The 17,519-nt window shown below is 41.8% G+C and overlaps 2 protein-coding genes across 3 annotated transcripts; both read left to right on the top strand.

The window, feature by feature from the left end:
- The first annotated feature begins 73 nt into the window (after window positions 1-73).
- LOC118331587 (APC membrane recruitment protein 1-like) lies at window positions 74-6,843 on the top strand. Its single transcript, XM_035666627.1, has 2 exons — window positions 74-540; window positions 2,064-6,843. The coding sequence occupies exon 2, from the start codon at window positions 2,171-2,173 to the stop codon at window positions 5,249-5,251; it is 3,081 nt and encodes a 1,026-aa protein (XP_035522520.1). The 5' UTR covers window positions 74-540; window positions 2,064-2,170; the 3' UTR covers window positions 5,252-6,843.
- Window positions 6,844-7,862: 1,019 nt separating this feature from the next.
- zc3h12b (zinc finger CCCH-type containing 12B) lies at window positions 7,863-17,513 on the top strand. Of its 2 annotated transcripts, none has more exons than XM_035667144.1 (6): window positions 7,863-7,996; window positions 12,161-12,961; window positions 13,068-13,207; window positions 14,367-14,601; window positions 14,911-15,017; window positions 15,107-17,513. In XM_035667144.1, the coding sequence occupies exons 2-6, from the start codon at window positions 12,327-12,329 to the stop codon at window positions 16,531-16,533; spliced, it is 2,544 nt and encodes an 847-aa protein (XP_035523037.1). In that variant the 5' UTR covers window positions 7,863-7,996; window positions 12,161-12,326; the 3' UTR covers window positions 16,534-17,513. The 2 variants fall into 2 exon arrangements, with proteins under 2 accessions (XP_035523037.1, XP_035523038.1); XM_035667145.1 differs by lacking the exon at window positions 7,863-7,996 and adding an exon at window positions 8,035-8,561.
- Window positions 17,514-17,519: the final 6 nt, after the last annotated feature.

The following is a 17,519-nucleotide window of genomic DNA, read 5'->3' as shown; positions in this document are numbered from 1 at the left end:
TATTATTATTATTATGTTATAAATCACAGTTACACACATGTTGCGTCACTAGCATGCGCCGAGAGGAGAGTCACGAGAGGAGATTTGGGTAGAATTACCTGGGAGGTCGGGAGAGGACGTCATCATCCAGCATTGAGACGCTGGCTTATTGTGAACACCTCAAGTAAAACGGGTGCGTGGCCTAACTACACCCACTGGTCCGACCCCCGTGTAGCTGCTCCGCGTATGTATACCACAGTGCAGTGCTGCGGTGCGGTTGAACGCTGCCCAGCGGTAGCAGCCGCTCACAGTACAGACACACACTGCAGCACACACCGCTGATAGCAACGCGCCCCGGCCAGCTAACGGTAGCAAGGAAACAAATGAAACACCGTATCTGCTCGGAACTGCTCCGGGGCCCGGGTCGACCACAAGCCGACTGCAGCAACCATAAGTTGAATCCAAGTGAGGGTTAGCAGGAAGCATGCACTGAGGGCTAACCACGTCTCCGGGGCGAGAAACCAACAACAAGTCCGTGCAGCGAGGGTTCGGCTTTAGTTGGTGAGTGTGTTTACTTTGTGACTCATTTGGCTCCATCGTTTCAAAGCGCTGATGTGGTATTTAGTCTGGTTTCCTCACTACGGTCTCGAAATAGGTGTGTTAGTTGGACTGGATTCAAGGTTAGCTTCGGTCTGCTATCTCTCCTAAAGTGCATTTTGGAGTATTTTCGACCCCTTCTTCCACCTCTGGTCACAGCTGTAGCATAGTGCCTGTTGCTGTATCACCTGGGCACCAAACCAGAAACCACAATGAGGGTTTTGTTTCAGCGTAGACTAACGTTCAGTCAGTCACTTAATATTACTAAATATAAATGTTAGGTACGTTTATCTTTGTCTGTCTTAGTCTTTCTCTGGAATACACATAAGTTTAGATATACATTGCTCAAGTTGTATTTATTGGTTTAGTTTTATTTTCCCACAAAACAACATATAATTACATGATAACATACTTGAAAAATATACAAAAAAACACAAATAACCAAAACACAGATGTAAGATTCAGTATGTGAATGTATATGTAAAGATGAAAAATAAAATTAAAAATTAAACAAAATTAAAAAAATAAAATGTGTTAATTAATGCACTAATTTGTTTAGGCATATAAGCTTTTTATAGATGATGTAAAGGAGTTTAAACTAATGTCACTGGGCCGTAGTATAACACTTGGTATACAGTATTACTATTAACCAGAGTCCAAGTTGAAGTGAGCCTACTTGGACCTAAGTTAGCAACAACCAATCTAAAAAAATGCAGCAAAATAACAGATACAAAAAAACAACACACAAACGGGCTCTAACAGATCCTTGGACCAGAGAATACACCAGGACAAGTGTGCATGTAGTAGGTGCCACAACAAAGCATTAAAGTGTATAGTAAAATAAACAGTGATAGAAAATATGGAATAATAATTTATTTTCTTTGTATATAGGGTTGAGTAATGTTAGCTGACAAATATATGACTCTCATATATCAAAATACAAGAGGATGGCAAAAGTAAAATAGGCTAATGACCACCATGATACAGATGAGTACTGTAGAACCCAATTAGACACACATTTTGACAATTAAACTCAGTCGGTCAGTTAGACGCCTGGTCTGGATTTTATAGATGTTCTTTAGAGGTATAAAACCTCTTAAAGCCCAATGGGTCACCCACTTCAGTTCTACACTGCTTAGACTTGTTACACAAATAGATTAGATTAGTTAGATTCTCCACAATTCAGTCATTCAGTTCATTTTACACCAAATTATCAAATGAATGGAAGTTATTCAATAGCCTAATTTTTATACAAGTAATATTCATACTGGTTTAAATAAACAATTTGATAGTATTCCCCATCTTTGCTGAGCAAAAGGAATTAAACGCTGGTCCCATTAGGCAGATTGAGTTCAGTGATTGAAGCAAAAAGAGGCCCGGGCTATTCATTTAAGTTTTACAGTATTAGAAATTGCATGTTAAAAATCTGTGTGTGGCCAAAATCTTTAATTGATGATTGATCCTTGGTCTCAACTTTCTCAATACAGGGCTCATATCAGATGGAGGACACATTCACTGCAGTGATCTTATCAGCTGACTGTGAAAATCCAGCTACTATGCCTTCTGTTGGACTGCTGTTGTAAATGTGGTAGCCATGGCTTCTCGCAAGGTAGACGAGCTACCAGGTAACACCAGGGATTTAGCTTCAGTCTCCGAACAGCATTCCAGATGCGGCCCTGATGACATCACCGAAGAGCTTCCGTCGGATACGATGAACGCTACGGTGAAATCCCAGAAATCTGGAAGATTTAGGAGGACTGCCCTGACATTCTTTGGAGTTCGTAAAGGCATCTGTATTTTACCCAGCTTTTTTGGAGGAAGGAGTAAAAATCCGAACAAGTGGTCGTCTAAGAAAGGCATCACCAAAAGCAGAACGCATGATGGGCTAAGTAAGGTTAGTCATGATGACAATCTGAGAAGTGGATACACCTCAGCTGGAGATTTCGAGTACTGCAGCCAGAGGGACTCTGCTGGAGACCTCCATAGTAGCTGCCACAATGAATGTAGTCACCCCACTGCTGACCAGAAATCACTGACTCTCACCCGGCAGAAAAGGGGTTTGAGGGGTCTTTTTAATAGTTTTAAGTACAGAAACCATCGAAATGTTGGCTTGGATAAAACTGAAATGATTGCAATGACCTCTCCTCACTGCAAGAAAGAGGTGCCTGTTGTCCAGGACAACACCAACCAGTATGTCACAGAGTGCCTGGGATCTGAGCCTGATGTGCCTGATTTTGCAGATGTTATATGTGATATTTCCATTGGTCCTGAATGTATTGACGCAGTGGCTTTAGAGAAGAGTGTGGAGCAAGAAAGCCTCAAGTCTGAGCTTGATGATCAGATGTGTGATGATCAAATGGAGGAAATGAGTTTGGTGGCCCTGGTTTCCAGTGAATACGAGGAGAGCTCCAGAGGACATAGCGAGCCTTGTCTGAAACTTCACACAATGTCGGAGCCTGTATTGAAGTCCGAAACACCTGCTGGCTCATCGGATCAGCTAAACCTGATTTTGGGAGACGTCGCATCATTAAAAAGCTTCGATTCACTCACCGGCTGTGGGGACATTATCGCAGACCAAGAAGATGACAGCATAACGGAGAGCACAGTTTCTGGAGAGAGGAGCAGAAATGGAGGAAAGAGGGCTTCTTGTTATCTTACTTATCAGGGTGGTGGAGAAGAAATGGCCTCACCGGAAGATTTGAATGAGGAGGATTTCTGGGGAAACAACGTGTCAGAGGAAATTTGCTATACCTGCAACCAAGACCACACCGATTTGACCGCCGACCTTACAAGTTCTCACAATGTGGACTTACTGAACAGTAACAGTGCACAGCAAGCCAGTGGCATGGACACTTCTTCAATTGCTGATGTGCTCACTCCTCAAAGTGAGCATCAAGAATCCGTTCCAAATAGTGACGAGGGCTACTATGATTCAACTACGCCGGGGCCAGATGAAGGACAAGAAAAAGCGGACCGACTAAGGACAGACAGATTGCCCAGGGACAGTTACAGCGGTGATGCCCTCTATGAACTTTTTGCGCCTGATGAGAGCCTCATCAGTCCACATTATGAAAACAAATCAAAACTTCCCGGTTCCAAACAGTGCGAGTATTTAAGTGAGCCAGTTGGTGTGACACATTCTGCCTTTGTCCCAGAAATGAACCGTTTGCAAATAAGTGCTGAACTGTACAAAGTTCACGATTTTCTAGAGAGGCCGAGTACATGCGGTAAATCCTCGGAGTTGGCACAAAATGTGGTTGGTCGGCAGGAAGTCAGCACGAATAAAAACTGTAATCTAAATTCAAAACCACGAGCAACAGTCAACAAGAATAATACGGAACCGGGTGTATTTGATGAAAAGGAAAGTATGCCTGCTTCCACGGAAAAAAGAACAAAACCCATGAATGCGGATTGTGAGAAAAGGCACAGCAGCATATCGTTCGGAAGTACATCAGACCCAGATTTTGAAACATTTTGCGAACCCAACGAGCAACATCTTGAGGAAAACAAGCCTGTGGCTTTACCATACAGAAATATCAACCCTCAGTCTCCAGATTGTAACAATGATTTGGATGATGGACAAACCGTGAGTTTCTCTCAAGCACTTGTGGACTACACGAAACACTCTCAGATGCTGAGTGACTTGCAAAACAGTGCGGACGATTCGGAGACGAACTCTGCCTTCACTCCAAATATGCAGGCCTTACCTACCATAGTCACGTTCGATGTAGTGGATATGCATAATGAGGGAGAATACGATGATCAGATCCACATGGAACTGGAGGAGGACATCTCATCGCCCTATCAGGAATTTGAAGAAAGCTACCTACAAAAAGATGCATTTGCTGAATGTGACTATCAAATGTTAGACCTGTATGAACAGAACCTGATCAGTAACACATGGGCAATTGCTAGTCTCCCACGGCACCTAGGCCTTACAAGAGTCAGTCAGTCCACGCCGTTGTCTCTAGACAGGAGAAGTAGGTCTCTGGACACAGAAAGCCTCGAGTTGAAGATGCCCGACACATGCAGAGAGAACAGAGCTTGTCCTCAAACTGAAAAGGACTCTGAAAGAGATTCCTCACCATATTACAAAAAGAATGTACTCGTGTCTGCATCGGAGGTTAGAGACAGTAGCAGCATTATGGCCTTATCATGGCAAACAAGGTCAGAAATGGCTTTAAGCCTTCCTCTGACAGATGGGGAAATCACTGAAAAAGTACAGGGTCTCAGTCAAGCCCAAGTAAAACGCAAAATATTTTGTAGTTCATCCAGCAGTGATTTTCCTAACAGCAGAACGCAACATCTAAGCTCTAACGTGTCGGACAGAGAGTCTTGTGATTTAATTTCACAGAACGCAGAGCTTTACAATAGGCAGTGTCGCCTTCCTTTGCAATCAGATTCTTGTTTACCTCATAGCAACAGCTTTGTTTATTCTGGAATGATGGAGGAGGTGTCAGATGATGTTGAGAATATTTTTTGTAAAGCGACTAATCTTCAACACTATAATCGGTGTGGTAAGAGCAGACCAGTGGCTAGTAGGGAGGGATTATCTCATTCTGGGAGTCCTGTGAACGCAGGCGTGCCTAAAGAAGAAATGGCTGTCCTCAGCGAAACAAGAACACCCAGGGATGTTGTTGCCTGCAGCAAACTCCCCAAGGCAACCTTTGATTGAAAGCCTCTCACTCATCACGTGTATATGTGCCAATTAGTGCTTTTATGTTACATCCAAAGGAGTAATTGTCGCTTACTTTGTACTTGCACAACTGATTCCTCTGAAACGTTGTTGTACACTGTGATAGACAGGACACGAGTTGATATTTGAAACTACGTGCTATCATGCTGAGTCAAGTACATCTTTCTGTGAAGTCAAAAGGGATTTTCTGCATTTGCACAGTAACAGTTGCTTGCTTCACACACGTCGCATACTTGTCAGTCCATTGAAAGTAAGTTATGCAAGTAATTGTTTCATTTGCATTGCTCACAGGTTCATTTCACTAAGCTATTAAGTTTTACTAGAATGTTTAAACCCATGTGTAGCCTCAGTATCCAGGTATCAATAGTAGTGCCACACTTGTGTAATGGGCATCTGTTAGCCTGGTTTCCATAGAACAGCCAAGCTGGGCTTTCCCAGTCTTGTTTACTTCACCCCAAAACACATGTATGCTCATGCTTTAAGTGCCGGCTTGTGTTTGTATTTACTGCTTTTTCTCAGCTTCCCTTTGCTCCAGTTTTGTCCTGTCATCATGATCAAATTCAGTGTTTCTAGCTGCTCTAAATTTACCTAATTTACAATGCAACAACACAAGAGGAGTTCCTCAGAGGGGAATATCTCAATTCACAGAGAGGAATTAGAGCTCAGTCCACATTATAAAACATGTTCCTTGATTCCGTCACGTGGTATATTTGAAATGCATTACGCTTAATCTCAAAATATCTAACAGCAAGTTCTTCCCCTTAACCCAGATCAGGATAAGGAAGTATATGAAATGTAGAGATGGACTGATAGTTGTCCCCTCCTAACTTCAGTTTCCATTTCATTTACACACTGTAGATAGCCTCAGTACTTAAAGTACAGCACGTCACACAGTTCTTCTGTGTATGAAAGTGCTTTACATAAGACATTAAAGAAAAAGTTTAGAGTAAGCCAGATAAATGTCTACAAAATAGTAGAGGAAAACAAATCAAAGAATAAAAAGCTAGTGTTACCTAGTCTCAAACTTATTGTGTTCTGGTCTGATAAGCCAATTTGGTCTTACTGTGGCTAATATTTCTCCTCTAGTGCCGTTTTCCAACAGCGACTAGCTGTGAAGTGCAAAATTCTTTCTGAAATGACGCATTCATTATTGCATTACTATAAGCTTGTGGAATGAAAAAAGTAGTTTGATTTTATTTGAAATTGAAATGTTAAAAGATAAACTGGTATTTTCACCTTGTATCATTTTCTTGTGCATTTAATGTTTGATTGGTCAGAGGTTAAACTGTCCGATGATGTCGTTTTTTATAGTGTTGAATAATATTGAACAAATGTCAAATAATTTGTATTTATATTCTCAACTATTTGTACACTGTAACATTGTATTCCAAATTGTTAGTACAAACTGGCAATATTCTTTTTTGTTAGTTTTCTTTTTTAAATTTGAATTTTTTTTTTTTATTGTTTCAAAGTTACATCCATGTTACATTAAGGGATTCCTCTTGAAAATCTATTACTGTTTTGTCAGAGTAGAACACTGCCTTACACTAAAATAAACACGACAAGACATGTATTTCTCCATTTTCCTTCTGTCCTGTTCTCTCACTTGTTGATATTGAGGGGGATGGGGGAGTTCCCAGCATCCATGGGGCCAAAGGCAGGGAAATGTTGGTAGATTAATAGTCTGTTGTAGTGCACTGACACTGATGAGCAGATTAGAGTTCACCTGAACGCCTTCAGAGAACGTGTACTTGACAGCCCCCAGCCTGATTCAGATTCAGTACTGTTTTGCTCAGGGGTGACCAAAGTGGGACCTGCAGGCCAAAGTTGTCCCGCCTTATGGTTTGTTTCGGCCCGCCAAATGTTTATAGCAAAAACAATTCCTAAAATAAGTGAAAAAAACATAAAATTGCTGTTACAGTTATTGTGTGGTAAATGCTCTTTAAATATGTTGGATTCCTAATTATTTTTCATAATCTGAGCATAGCAGGCAGATACTTTGCACAGGAAGGCAGTCAATTAAGGGAACTTGGGATCTTAGTACCATTCTTAACAATACAATACCACCATTAAGTTTCAGTTTGGGCACTCTTGGTCTTGCTGGTAATCGACTCAAAACTGCTGTGCAGCCCCATAACAGCACACAATCTAGAAATAACTGACACCTGTCTTGTGGATGCATGCGATGTACACTCTATACATAATTTATTTTAAAAAGCATAACTAGTATGGTCTGTTAAATCAGGCTTCTGTATTCAAACTGAATGAGAGTTACTCTTTAAAGTTTGGAGCACTGTGAAATGGGAATGGAGTTAGCTCAAATAAAAGTAGTCAGTGAATGCTTTATTAAAATGTGCATCCATTTGAGTTCGTAAAGTTATTAAAACTGTAAGTATTCCAGTAGGGACCTTGCATGTTTGCAAGACTCCGTGTTCTGGGAATAACCCTTAATTTCAGAAAGCAGCCTCCTCCAAGCGAAGGGATAATGACAGTCCCTAAAGTATCCTTACAAGACACAAAGAAAGCACCATAAAAGCCTTGGATTGATGAAACCTCTGGGTAAGTGGCGAGCGGCACGTTTATACCGCTGTTCTGACCCCGGTGTCTTTTCGCCGCTTGGGTTACTTGTTTCCCTCCCGTTATCTGGCAACCCCGACCAAACTGCGACAGCGCCAATGGCAGCAAAACATAACTGTTACAGGCGAGGAGGATGACAGCAATAAGGTGAGATGAGCACCGTTTCAAGTCCACCACGGCAGTGCTAATATACTTGCAGACGATGTAGAGCATCGTGTTGTGTTGCTCTGGTTTCACCCTCGTCTGAATTATTAAATGATTGGCAACTTTATTTCAAGTTAATGTAGTATTCCGGCAATAAAATGTTAGCACAGGCTCAGCAGCTAAAGCTAAGTGATGTTAGCAACCCGACGTTGAAGTTAGCCTGTGGAGCCACTGAGTTGCCTAGCGTTGCTCCCGTTATCTAACTCAATAACGTTAGAGACCGGGGTTGCCTGGCAAGCTTGGTAGCTGGCGTTAGGTTGCAGTAACGGCTAACCAACCGCTCTCTAGCCGTTGACCGACAGGATGAACCGAAGCAGGCCGGTTAGTTTCTGTAGCTACAGTGTTGACTCTCCCGCTGGATGAGTACCGTTACACTGGACTGCTAGCGTGTGCTAACCGTACCTCGGGGCCTAAGGATGTCAGACCACTTATCTCTAATCAGATTCAGTCATAAAGGAAGACGTCGTGTGCAGTAGTAATGTTACAACGTTATCCGATAAAGTGCATTGTAAGTATGAGATCTGTTTGACTGTCATGTTGTTTAACCTTCATCCCTCTCCACTCATGATGCTGTTGCTAATGATATCAAGCACTTCAGGTTTTTTTTTTTTTCGTATTGACGTGTCAGCTCCTCGGCTGATGGATGCAGTAACACAGTGGAGTTAATTCAGCAGTTCAGCAGGTTGCCTGTGTGGTCACTGACACTGGGAGCAATGCAGTGTTTGAATCTGGTTTTACATTCACGTTGTTTGTTGTTAAGTAAACGCAAAACTGGCTTAATGTGAGAATACAGTTCGGTCCTCACTTTTCCTTTTTGCCTACCATTAATGTGACCCCCTCTAAAGTGTTTTTACTTTAAAATAATTCTAGTCTGCAACGTGTTTAAATGCATAATTAATTGCATAAGTATGCTTAATGTTTAAACTCTACTTAGAAATCACCAGCCAAATGAAGGAGAAGAAGAAGACAGATTAATGAGACTGCAAATTGGTTAAGTAGAAGCTCACATTATTAGAGCAAAGCTGGTTAAGACTTAATTCAATTTTTATGACACACAATACACATTACAGATGGGGAAGCGGGGCCATGGTCCTATTCATGATTGCTCACATTCATTAATTCATACAGAGGTTCAGGGTATATAGAATAGGTACCACTTCATGACCCTGGTGTGCTCCAACATTTCAGTACTCTTGATTGACATGTGGATACATTTGTGATTTTTAAAAAGTGATGCCTTTCTTCCTGCTTGTGTTTGAGCATGAGTGTTGCATTATGTTTTGTGTAGCAAGTGATCATGATGAGTGGCGGCTGTCCCTCTGCAGATGATGTACCAGGCACACACAGAACGTATCCTTAGGAGGTTTGTGTGGTCATAAAAAGGTTTACTTTACTAAACCCTTACTTTGTAGTGCCATCATCTGATCAGTGCACATAAGTAAATAAGACCATATTGTTTTTCTTGGTTCTATGTCCCGAATGACAGTTTACGTTTCAGCTTTCTAGGCCCAGATAATCTTCACATGCTGTTATGGCAGTAACACTGATTAGGTGTCGCAGTAGCCGCTGTTCAAGAGCATCAAAGCTTTGTAGTTTTGAAGGTATCGGGTCGCAAAACAGTAAAAGGAACATTTAACCTTTAGTAATAGTGACTTTCCTCTGTGTTGCAGTCTCTCGTTGGTCTGTCTCGGGACATTTCTGTAAAGTGGTGGCTGCACTGAACTCCAAATCTGTCTTAATTTCAAGATATCTCACTACAACCAACATGAACCACAGTGCAGTTTCTCCCTGATGCATACTGGATACTATGTAGGGTCAGCAATGTAAAAGATGGCTTCGGGGCCCTGCTTCACTTGTTGCTATGAAACAGAACCACACGAGCCTGTGCATGTGCAGAGACAGTCTGGAGGCCTTGCCGAGTCGAAGCCTGTGAATCTGGAGGTGGAAGGGAAAGCATTGGAAGAGCTCTGCTCCCTTAAACATGTACCGATGTGGTCATACAATGTCTTAAGTGGTAGTGTGCTGTGTGACTTCACTGTTTGAGTTCAGTCCTCTTTCAGCTGTTTGTTTTAAATGTTAACACCATAGTGTGTTCTCCATTCTCCATCTCCATTGTCATACAAGTTGTAGTAGTGAACACTGACAATAAATATATAGGTCTGCCTCTGTAGCCATAGATTGACCCTCTGAATAACTATCCACCTTCAGGGTCTCCCGTGAAAAGCAGTATTTTACATTACCTGTTCAGGGTGTTGCCTGTAATAGTATCAGCTATTTCATTGAATGGATCCATGTTGAAAGTAGAGATCTCAGTCAAATGCATTGGTCATCATGTGTTTTATGCAAACACATAAGATTTGTATCCAGATTGATCTTTTTCAACGGTCAGCACTGATAAAGGTCTAAATAATGTCATTTTTTGTTTTTTGCAAACTCTGCTGCCTCAAGAGTTTTAGTGTAGAGTTGTAGTGTAGCTGTAAGTGTTGTGCATTTACTGACTGCCTGAAGAGAGATGATGAGCTGTGTTTGTGTTAGTCGTGACTGGTAAAAAGGAGTTAGCTGATGACAAGGCTGTGTTGCTAAGCAACGCACATCATGGGCTGCGCCTCTTGAAGCTTGAAGCTGGCTGTATTTCTACTCTCTGCAAGACTGGGGGAAAGTGTAGTCCAGTGTTTCTGTTCATTATTGCACTTGTTATTAAGATTATTTAATTACCAGTATCCATGTGTAAAAATGTACACCTGGAGCTGTTGACAGTGTTGCATGTTTAAATACTGCAGGCTACCCTGAAGTCCTACTCTGCTTTAAAACAGATTTGTTCCCTAAGGAATTCGGTTCAGTTCATACAGTGTGTCAGAGGGCTGGAGGCGCAGGGATGCACTGCTCGGCCCACACTTTGTCTCAGGTTATGTTAACTCATGCACTCACTGCATGTGTGTCTGGCTCAAATGTTGTTTGTGAGACCGGTGAGGGCTCTGCTGTGCATTCTCACATTGTGTGCAGGGGGACGGGGCTTTTTATTTTAAAACTAGTTTGCACGGAGAGACGGGGGGGAGGGGGGGGAGCTCACTGCATACCAACAACCACTGGGGCAAACAAGTTTACGAACTCAACACTGCTGTAAATACTTTGCTGTAGTTTGAATGGGCACTTACAGCTTACAGCTTTAAATACGTCATTGGTTGTAAATTTGTCAGAATCGAGAATTTGTAGGTGTGACAAACATTTGTCTGGGAACAGGAGTGACAGTCAGACAGAAAGTATAGCCTGCAGACATTGAAGGCTGTTAACCAACCAGGTTCATACAAAACATGCAAATGAAACAAAATGCTACACTTGGATTAGGTTGGTGTGTACCACAAACCCCAAAACACAGTCAGACTGTGGAAACATACACCCATATTCAGATCCGTCCTTTTTCCGTGCTGCTGTGGGTTTTTGAGAACTTGTTTATTTGGGTAGGTGACTAATATGCTCCATTTGTCTTATTGGTTTTGTTGCTTGCCCCAGATAACAGTGTTTCCCGCAGGTGGAGAAGGTATTGGTCTACCGCAATTGGGGTAGAGGGAGTTGAAGACTCACAACACTGTGCCTACATTAAGCTGCCTAAATTTACACAAAATGTAAATAAACACTGTTTTCATGTGAATTCACGATATACTTCTTTACATATTTTTTTGTTTCTGTTTATTAACCAGCAGTCCAAGCTGCTGCGCAGAGGTGACAAAGTCAACATTTTGTAATGTTTTACAACGTCATCTGACAAAAATTGACACTGTGGCATGCAGCCCCTCGACCCTGAGGGGGCTGAGGTCAATGTTTTCCAAAAGCTCTGTATCCCCTGCACACGCTGAAACCCCCACAGCTTAATGTGGATGTTACTTTAAAGTGCGTTAAAGATGAATTCACAAGCTAACAAATTGCTGCACTATATTGTTTCATTCTACTAGACTTTCTTTTTGCTACAGCTTTTCAAAGCATGCTTTTCAATGTAAGACATATGGATATTAAAAACAATCGTTATTGGTTAGTCAGCAAAATAAAGACTATTATTTTAAACACATTTAACTAATTGCAACTTCCCATTTTGTTTTTGCTCTCTTTCAGGAATTAATCATTTGATTCAGCCTGTCCACATAGGAGGGGAGATCGTGTTACTTTGGCTCTACCCAAAGAGCCTGTAGCGCTGGAGTCCACCATTGAGTATGATTCCCTGGCTGCGGTGGAGGTGAGGAAGCATGGGGTGGAAATCTGAGGTGTCAAGACAAACGTGATGACAGTATGGTCAACGGTGGAGAAGCTCAAAATGGAAAAACGCCCATGGAGGGAGGAGAACATTGACTCAAGCGAGGCCCAGCATGCCACTGACGATTCTGAGGATGGAAGCAGCTCAGAAAGCGAATCAGAAGAGCAGCAGTGCCAGCAGGTTCAGGTGAACAGCAGCAGGTGTAAGAAGAAGGAGCCCTTGGCTGTCACAAAACCCCACCGACAACTCTGTCGCTCTCCATGTCTCGACCGGCCCAGTTTTTCCCAGAGCAGCACTGTGCAAGACTTTCGTGAGGATGAGACTAGTGTGGGAACAGGGATCAAGTCTGCCAGTGACAGGGAGTACCAGACCAAGATGGATTTTGCTTTGAAGTTGGGCTATTCAGGAGAGCAGGTGGAGACGGTGCTCAACAAGTTGGGTGCTGCTGCACTTATTAATGACGTTCTCGCTGAGTTAGTAAGGCTTGGAAACAAAGTAGAGCCTGAAATTCAACCTTGCAGCAGTACGGCCATAACATCAATATCACGGTCCCCCTGTGTTAAAGAGACTGTTAGTCCGGAGGTGTCAGTGGAGGATGACTCTGTGGATACCTTTGATAACCTCAGGCCCATCGTCATCGATGGCTCAAATGTGGCAATGAGGTAAAACCCTTAGAAACGCACGCTCTTATTGAATTGATCATTGCTTTATTGTGAATGCGCTTTGTGAGGTTTGAGTAGACCTGATACCATACTGTTTTGTTTTCAGTCATGGAAACAAAGAGGTGTTCTCTTGCCGTGGTATCCAACTTGCTGTGGAATGGTTCTTGGAGAAAGGACACAAAGACATCACTGTGTTTGTCCCTGCCTGGAGAAAGGAACAGTCGAGGCCTGACGCCCTCATCACAGGTAGTAAAGCAGTTTTTAAGCAGCTGTTATTTGACGTTAATCCTGGTAGTTGGTATGTTTAGTTGCTGAAATATGTATCAATATCAGTCAGCAGTCAATTTACATATAAGAAGAGTAATATGTTATTTGTGGATGTGAGTGAAGCATGACCTTGTTGTGTGGTCATAGAAATGCAGCAAAATCTCTGCGTCATTTATTAGTTATTTTATTTCTGTGTGTGTGTGTGTGTGTGTGTGTGTTTGTATATATGTGTGTGTGTGTGTGTGTGTGTGTATATGTATATAAAAAACCTTAATAAACAGGTTGATTGCAGGGATTTTTTTCTTAATACAATGTTTTATTATTAAGGAAAATACAAGTATTGGATCAGGACTCAGAACATACTCAATATTAAATGGGGATCGGGGGCAAAATTGGTTCCTAGAATCGTAGTATTTCACTGGGACTTGTATCATCTACTAAATTTCTGGTATTGTGACATCCCTGTTCCCTCCCTGTAATAACTGATAGTTGTTAGTGCTGTAGTCAACCAAAGGAAATCTAGGTCGACTAAAATTCTACCTACTTTCAACTTGTCAATTTACAAACAACAGCAACACACACACACACACACAAGCCTACACACACACCGGCGGGGGGTGTGTAGCAAAACACTGGTCGGACATGAGCCTATACCCTAATGCCATCCAAAATGCAAGGGCTGCCTCCAATAGTCGAGTAAACTGTTAGTCAACAAGAAGAGTCTTAGTTGACGCACTTTTCATTAGTCGGATATCCGCAGAAAAGCTTTGGACTGCGGGGGAATGGGGCCAGAAGCTTAGCCTGAGTGGGGCAACAGAGCCAGACTGACAACGGGACAGAACACCAAATCCATCGCAGGACTAGACAAAAGGCACGTTCAGGTGGAGGAGGGAGAGTAGCAAAGGCATGAAGGGAGAGTCATTTAAGCAAAGTATTAAATGATTAAATTAATATCATAGACATGTGACGACTGGTTGAATATTGACTATCTTACGACTACTAAAATGACTAGTAAAAAATCTTTAGTCGGGTCAGCCTTACAATATGCATTGTAATATTGGTTCTGTTGTTTTGATGGATTTCTGCTCTTAATGAAACATTTGTCAGCATTAAAACCTACTTGAAACGTCTCTTACAGATCAAGAAATATTACGCAAGCTGGAAAAAGAAAAGATCCTGGTTTTCACCCCATCTCGGAGAGTTCAAGGCAGGAGAGTGGTGTGCTATGATGATCGCTTCATAGTGAAGCTGGCTTATGATTCTGAGGGAATTATTGTGTCAAATGACAACTACAGGGACTTGCAAAATGAGAAGCCAGAGTGGAAGAAGTTCATAGAAGAGCGTCTACTGATGTACTCATTTGTCAATGACAAGTAAGAAACTGAAAATGCATTCTTATGGCAGCCAAATGATGTAGTAATGTACTCGAGGACTAGGAATAGACATTGTTTAAAAATAAAATATCTCCCCCAATACAATACAAACTATTTTTTTTATATCAAACTTGGTTAGAAGTAGATATGGTTATTTATTAAAAACATTTTAAGTTCAATCTTTTTAGTCATTGTATGCTGACCATCGTTAAAAATCTGGGGGAGACCAGTTATTAATTCTGTTTTGTGCCAAGGACTCTTCATGCTGGAAATAATAAAGCTGACCTTTTTAATAATGAAATATTTTAGGTTTATGCCGCCTGATGATCCACTGGGAAGACATGGTCCAAGCTTAGAAAACTTCCTCCGCAAGCGTCCTGTTGTTCCAGAGCACAAAAAACAACCTTGCCCCTATGGTAAGTTCCCCAGAAATATCTGGATAATGTGTTTCTGTCAGCATAAGTTCACGGTTTAATTTTCTTAATCTATTCTTTCTTTAAACAAGGAAAAAAGTGCACATATGGACACAAGTGCAAGTACTATCACCCAGAGCGTGTCAACCAGCCACAGCGGTCAGTGGCTGATGAACTACGGGCCTTTGCCAAGTTGTCTGCGGTGAAGACGATGAGTGAAGGGGCGTTAGCCAAATGTGGTACTGGTCCAGTAACTGTAAAGGGGGACAGCAACTCTGAGGTCAAACGTGTGGCCCCCAAACGTCAATCTGACCCCAGTATTCGCTCAGTGGCCTGTGAACCGCCAGAGGCACTGTCCGTTATTAGGAAGTCTGAGACAAATTCAGTGCCTTCCCTTGTGTCTGCTCTCAGTGTGCCCACCATGCAGCCTGCCAAGAGCCACGCAGCTGGGGCCTTGAACACACGATCAGCCAGCAGCCCGGTGCCAGGTTCTTTGCAGTTCGCACACAGTTCCCTGGAGCACATGTCCAGTGTACAGTACCCTCCTATTTTAGTAACCAATAGTCATGGCGCCTCTGTTACATACAGTGAACAGTTCCCTAAGTATGACTCAGTTAGCGACCATGGATATTATTCACTGCACAGTGATTTTTCAAATATGAGCATGAGCAGCATGCATAATGTCGACAGTTTCTGTAGCATGGAGCACGAGCATGGTGTGTATCAGAGAAATCCCAGCCACTGCCCTGAATCCTGCCTCAGCCATTCAAACAGTGACTCGTTCTCCTCTTATGGGGACCTGTACCCAAGCTCTGTGGACAGTAGCTTAGAGGAGAGCATGAAGGGGCAACAGCAGTCTCCTGCACAAAGTAGGATGCAGACTTTCTCCCATGGGTTTCGTCATGAAGCACTGACTAGGGTACAGAGTTACGGACCTGAGGAACCCAAGCAGGGCCCCCGTAAGCAGTCTGGATCTCATCTAGCACCGCATATCCAGCATGTTGCAGTGGGAGCCAGGTCCAGCTGTCCTGGAGACTATCCCCTAACTCAGAATGTCCTCCCACCTTTGTCCTCACAGCCCACACGGTCTCTTGGTATGACTCGTATGGACAGTATATCAGATTCAAGGCTCTATGATAGCAACCCAATGAGACAGAGGCGACCTCCACTGTGCCGTGAGCAGCATGCAAGCTGGGACCCTCTGCCTTGTGGTAATGAGTCCTATGGGTATCATTCGTATCCATTAAATAACAGCCTGATGCCGTGTTGCGAGCGGGTGATGGTCCGCAGCATGCCAGACAAGATGGAACAAATCTGGAACTCGCCATGGGAGATGCCATCTGCAGTTGAACATCAAGAGCGGTATGTCATCCCAGACCACCAGTATCAAACATATCGGAACCTTTGTAACATCTTTCCTGCCTACGTAGTCCACTCAGTAATGGAGAAGAACCCTCATTTGACAGATCCACAACAACTCGCCGCTGTCATTGTTGCAAAACTGAGGTCATGCCATTGAGCTGTTAATCTTATTAAACATTCAAAAATTATGTGATAAGAGAAACACGGATCTTTATTGCAAGGATAGGCACTTGTTAAATGTTGCTGTATGTGCAACACCTGCCCTCAGGAGTTTTTTTGTTTTGTTTTTATGTCTCGGATGTGAAATCTGGATATCGGATTTTAGAAGATGACAGAAGTAATCAGCATAGAGAAAGTTTGTCTAATAAGTTTATCTCAAATTGTAAGATGTTTCACATATGAAAGCTATGTTTTTATATGAAGTGTGGTGCAATTGATATGAGGGAACACCTTATTAGAAATCTGCTTCATAACACATTCATACTACCTGAGCAGGAGCTTGTTATTTTATCCATGATTAACTGAACCATCGTTCAACATAATTCATTCTAGAAAATGCATATATAGAATAGTCTGATAACATTTGGCAGGACTTGTGAATGTCCCTTCTTCTGAATAGATTCCTGTTGATTTAACGGATTACATGATGTTTAAATATTGTGAATGGAGCCCCAAAGTGTTCAGTCTTAAATAAATAAAATAAGAAATAATTATCAAGTAATTAAATGAAATAAATAATCACAGGAATAAATTGTCTAAAATGTATAACTGACTAACTACTTTAAGAAATATTTAAAACTCAACTCACTATTATGAAATGTTATTATTAATGTTATTTTATTAAAATCTTACAGCAGTTTATTTTTTATTTCATAATCAACTCCCCCTCTCCCCCCAAAAAAGCCTTAATTTAAAAATGTATTTCATAATTAAATTTTCCCCAATTAGACTTCATTTGTAATTTATATATTTTAGACATTTTATTCATGTTTATTTCATGGTGTCTTTTTCCATTTTATTTAATGTTGAATACTTTGTGGTTTCATGACTATGATGGCCAGCTGGATAACATCAGAATTTAAGCCGAACTAATGTAGCTGAAACTTCAATCAGTGTGAACTAAGTTCAATTCAATTCAATTCA

The sequence above is a fragment of the Morone saxatilis genome, unplaced genomic scaffold (assembly GCF_004916995.1).
Source record: "Morone saxatilis isolate NCDOM2014 unplaced genomic scaffold, NCSU_SB_2.0 Contig20, whole genome shotgun sequence".
NCBI lineage: Eukaryota > Metazoa > Chordata > Actinopteri > Moronidae > Morone > Morone saxatilis.
This window is presented reverse-complemented; position numbering and strand designations above follow the sequence as displayed.

Excerpts from the sequence above, each read along its gene's own strand:
- zc3h12b (XM_035667144.1), top strand. The coding sequence starts at position 12,327 with ATGACAGTATGGTCAACGGTGGAGAAGCTCAAAATGGAAAAACGCCCA. Across the intron at positions 13,208-14,366 it reads GCCTGACGCCCTCATCACAG|ATCAAGAAATATTACGCAAG; the intron begins GTAGTAAAGCAG and ends CGTCTCTTACAG. Across the intron at positions 14,602-14,910 it reads TACTCATTTGTCAATGACAA|GTTTATGCCGCCTGATGATC; the intron begins GTAAGAAACTGA and ends GAAATATTTTAG.
- LOC118331587 (XM_035666627.1), top strand. The coding sequence starts at position 2,171 with ATGGCTTCTCGCAAGGTAGACGAGCTACCAGGTAACACCAGGGATTTA.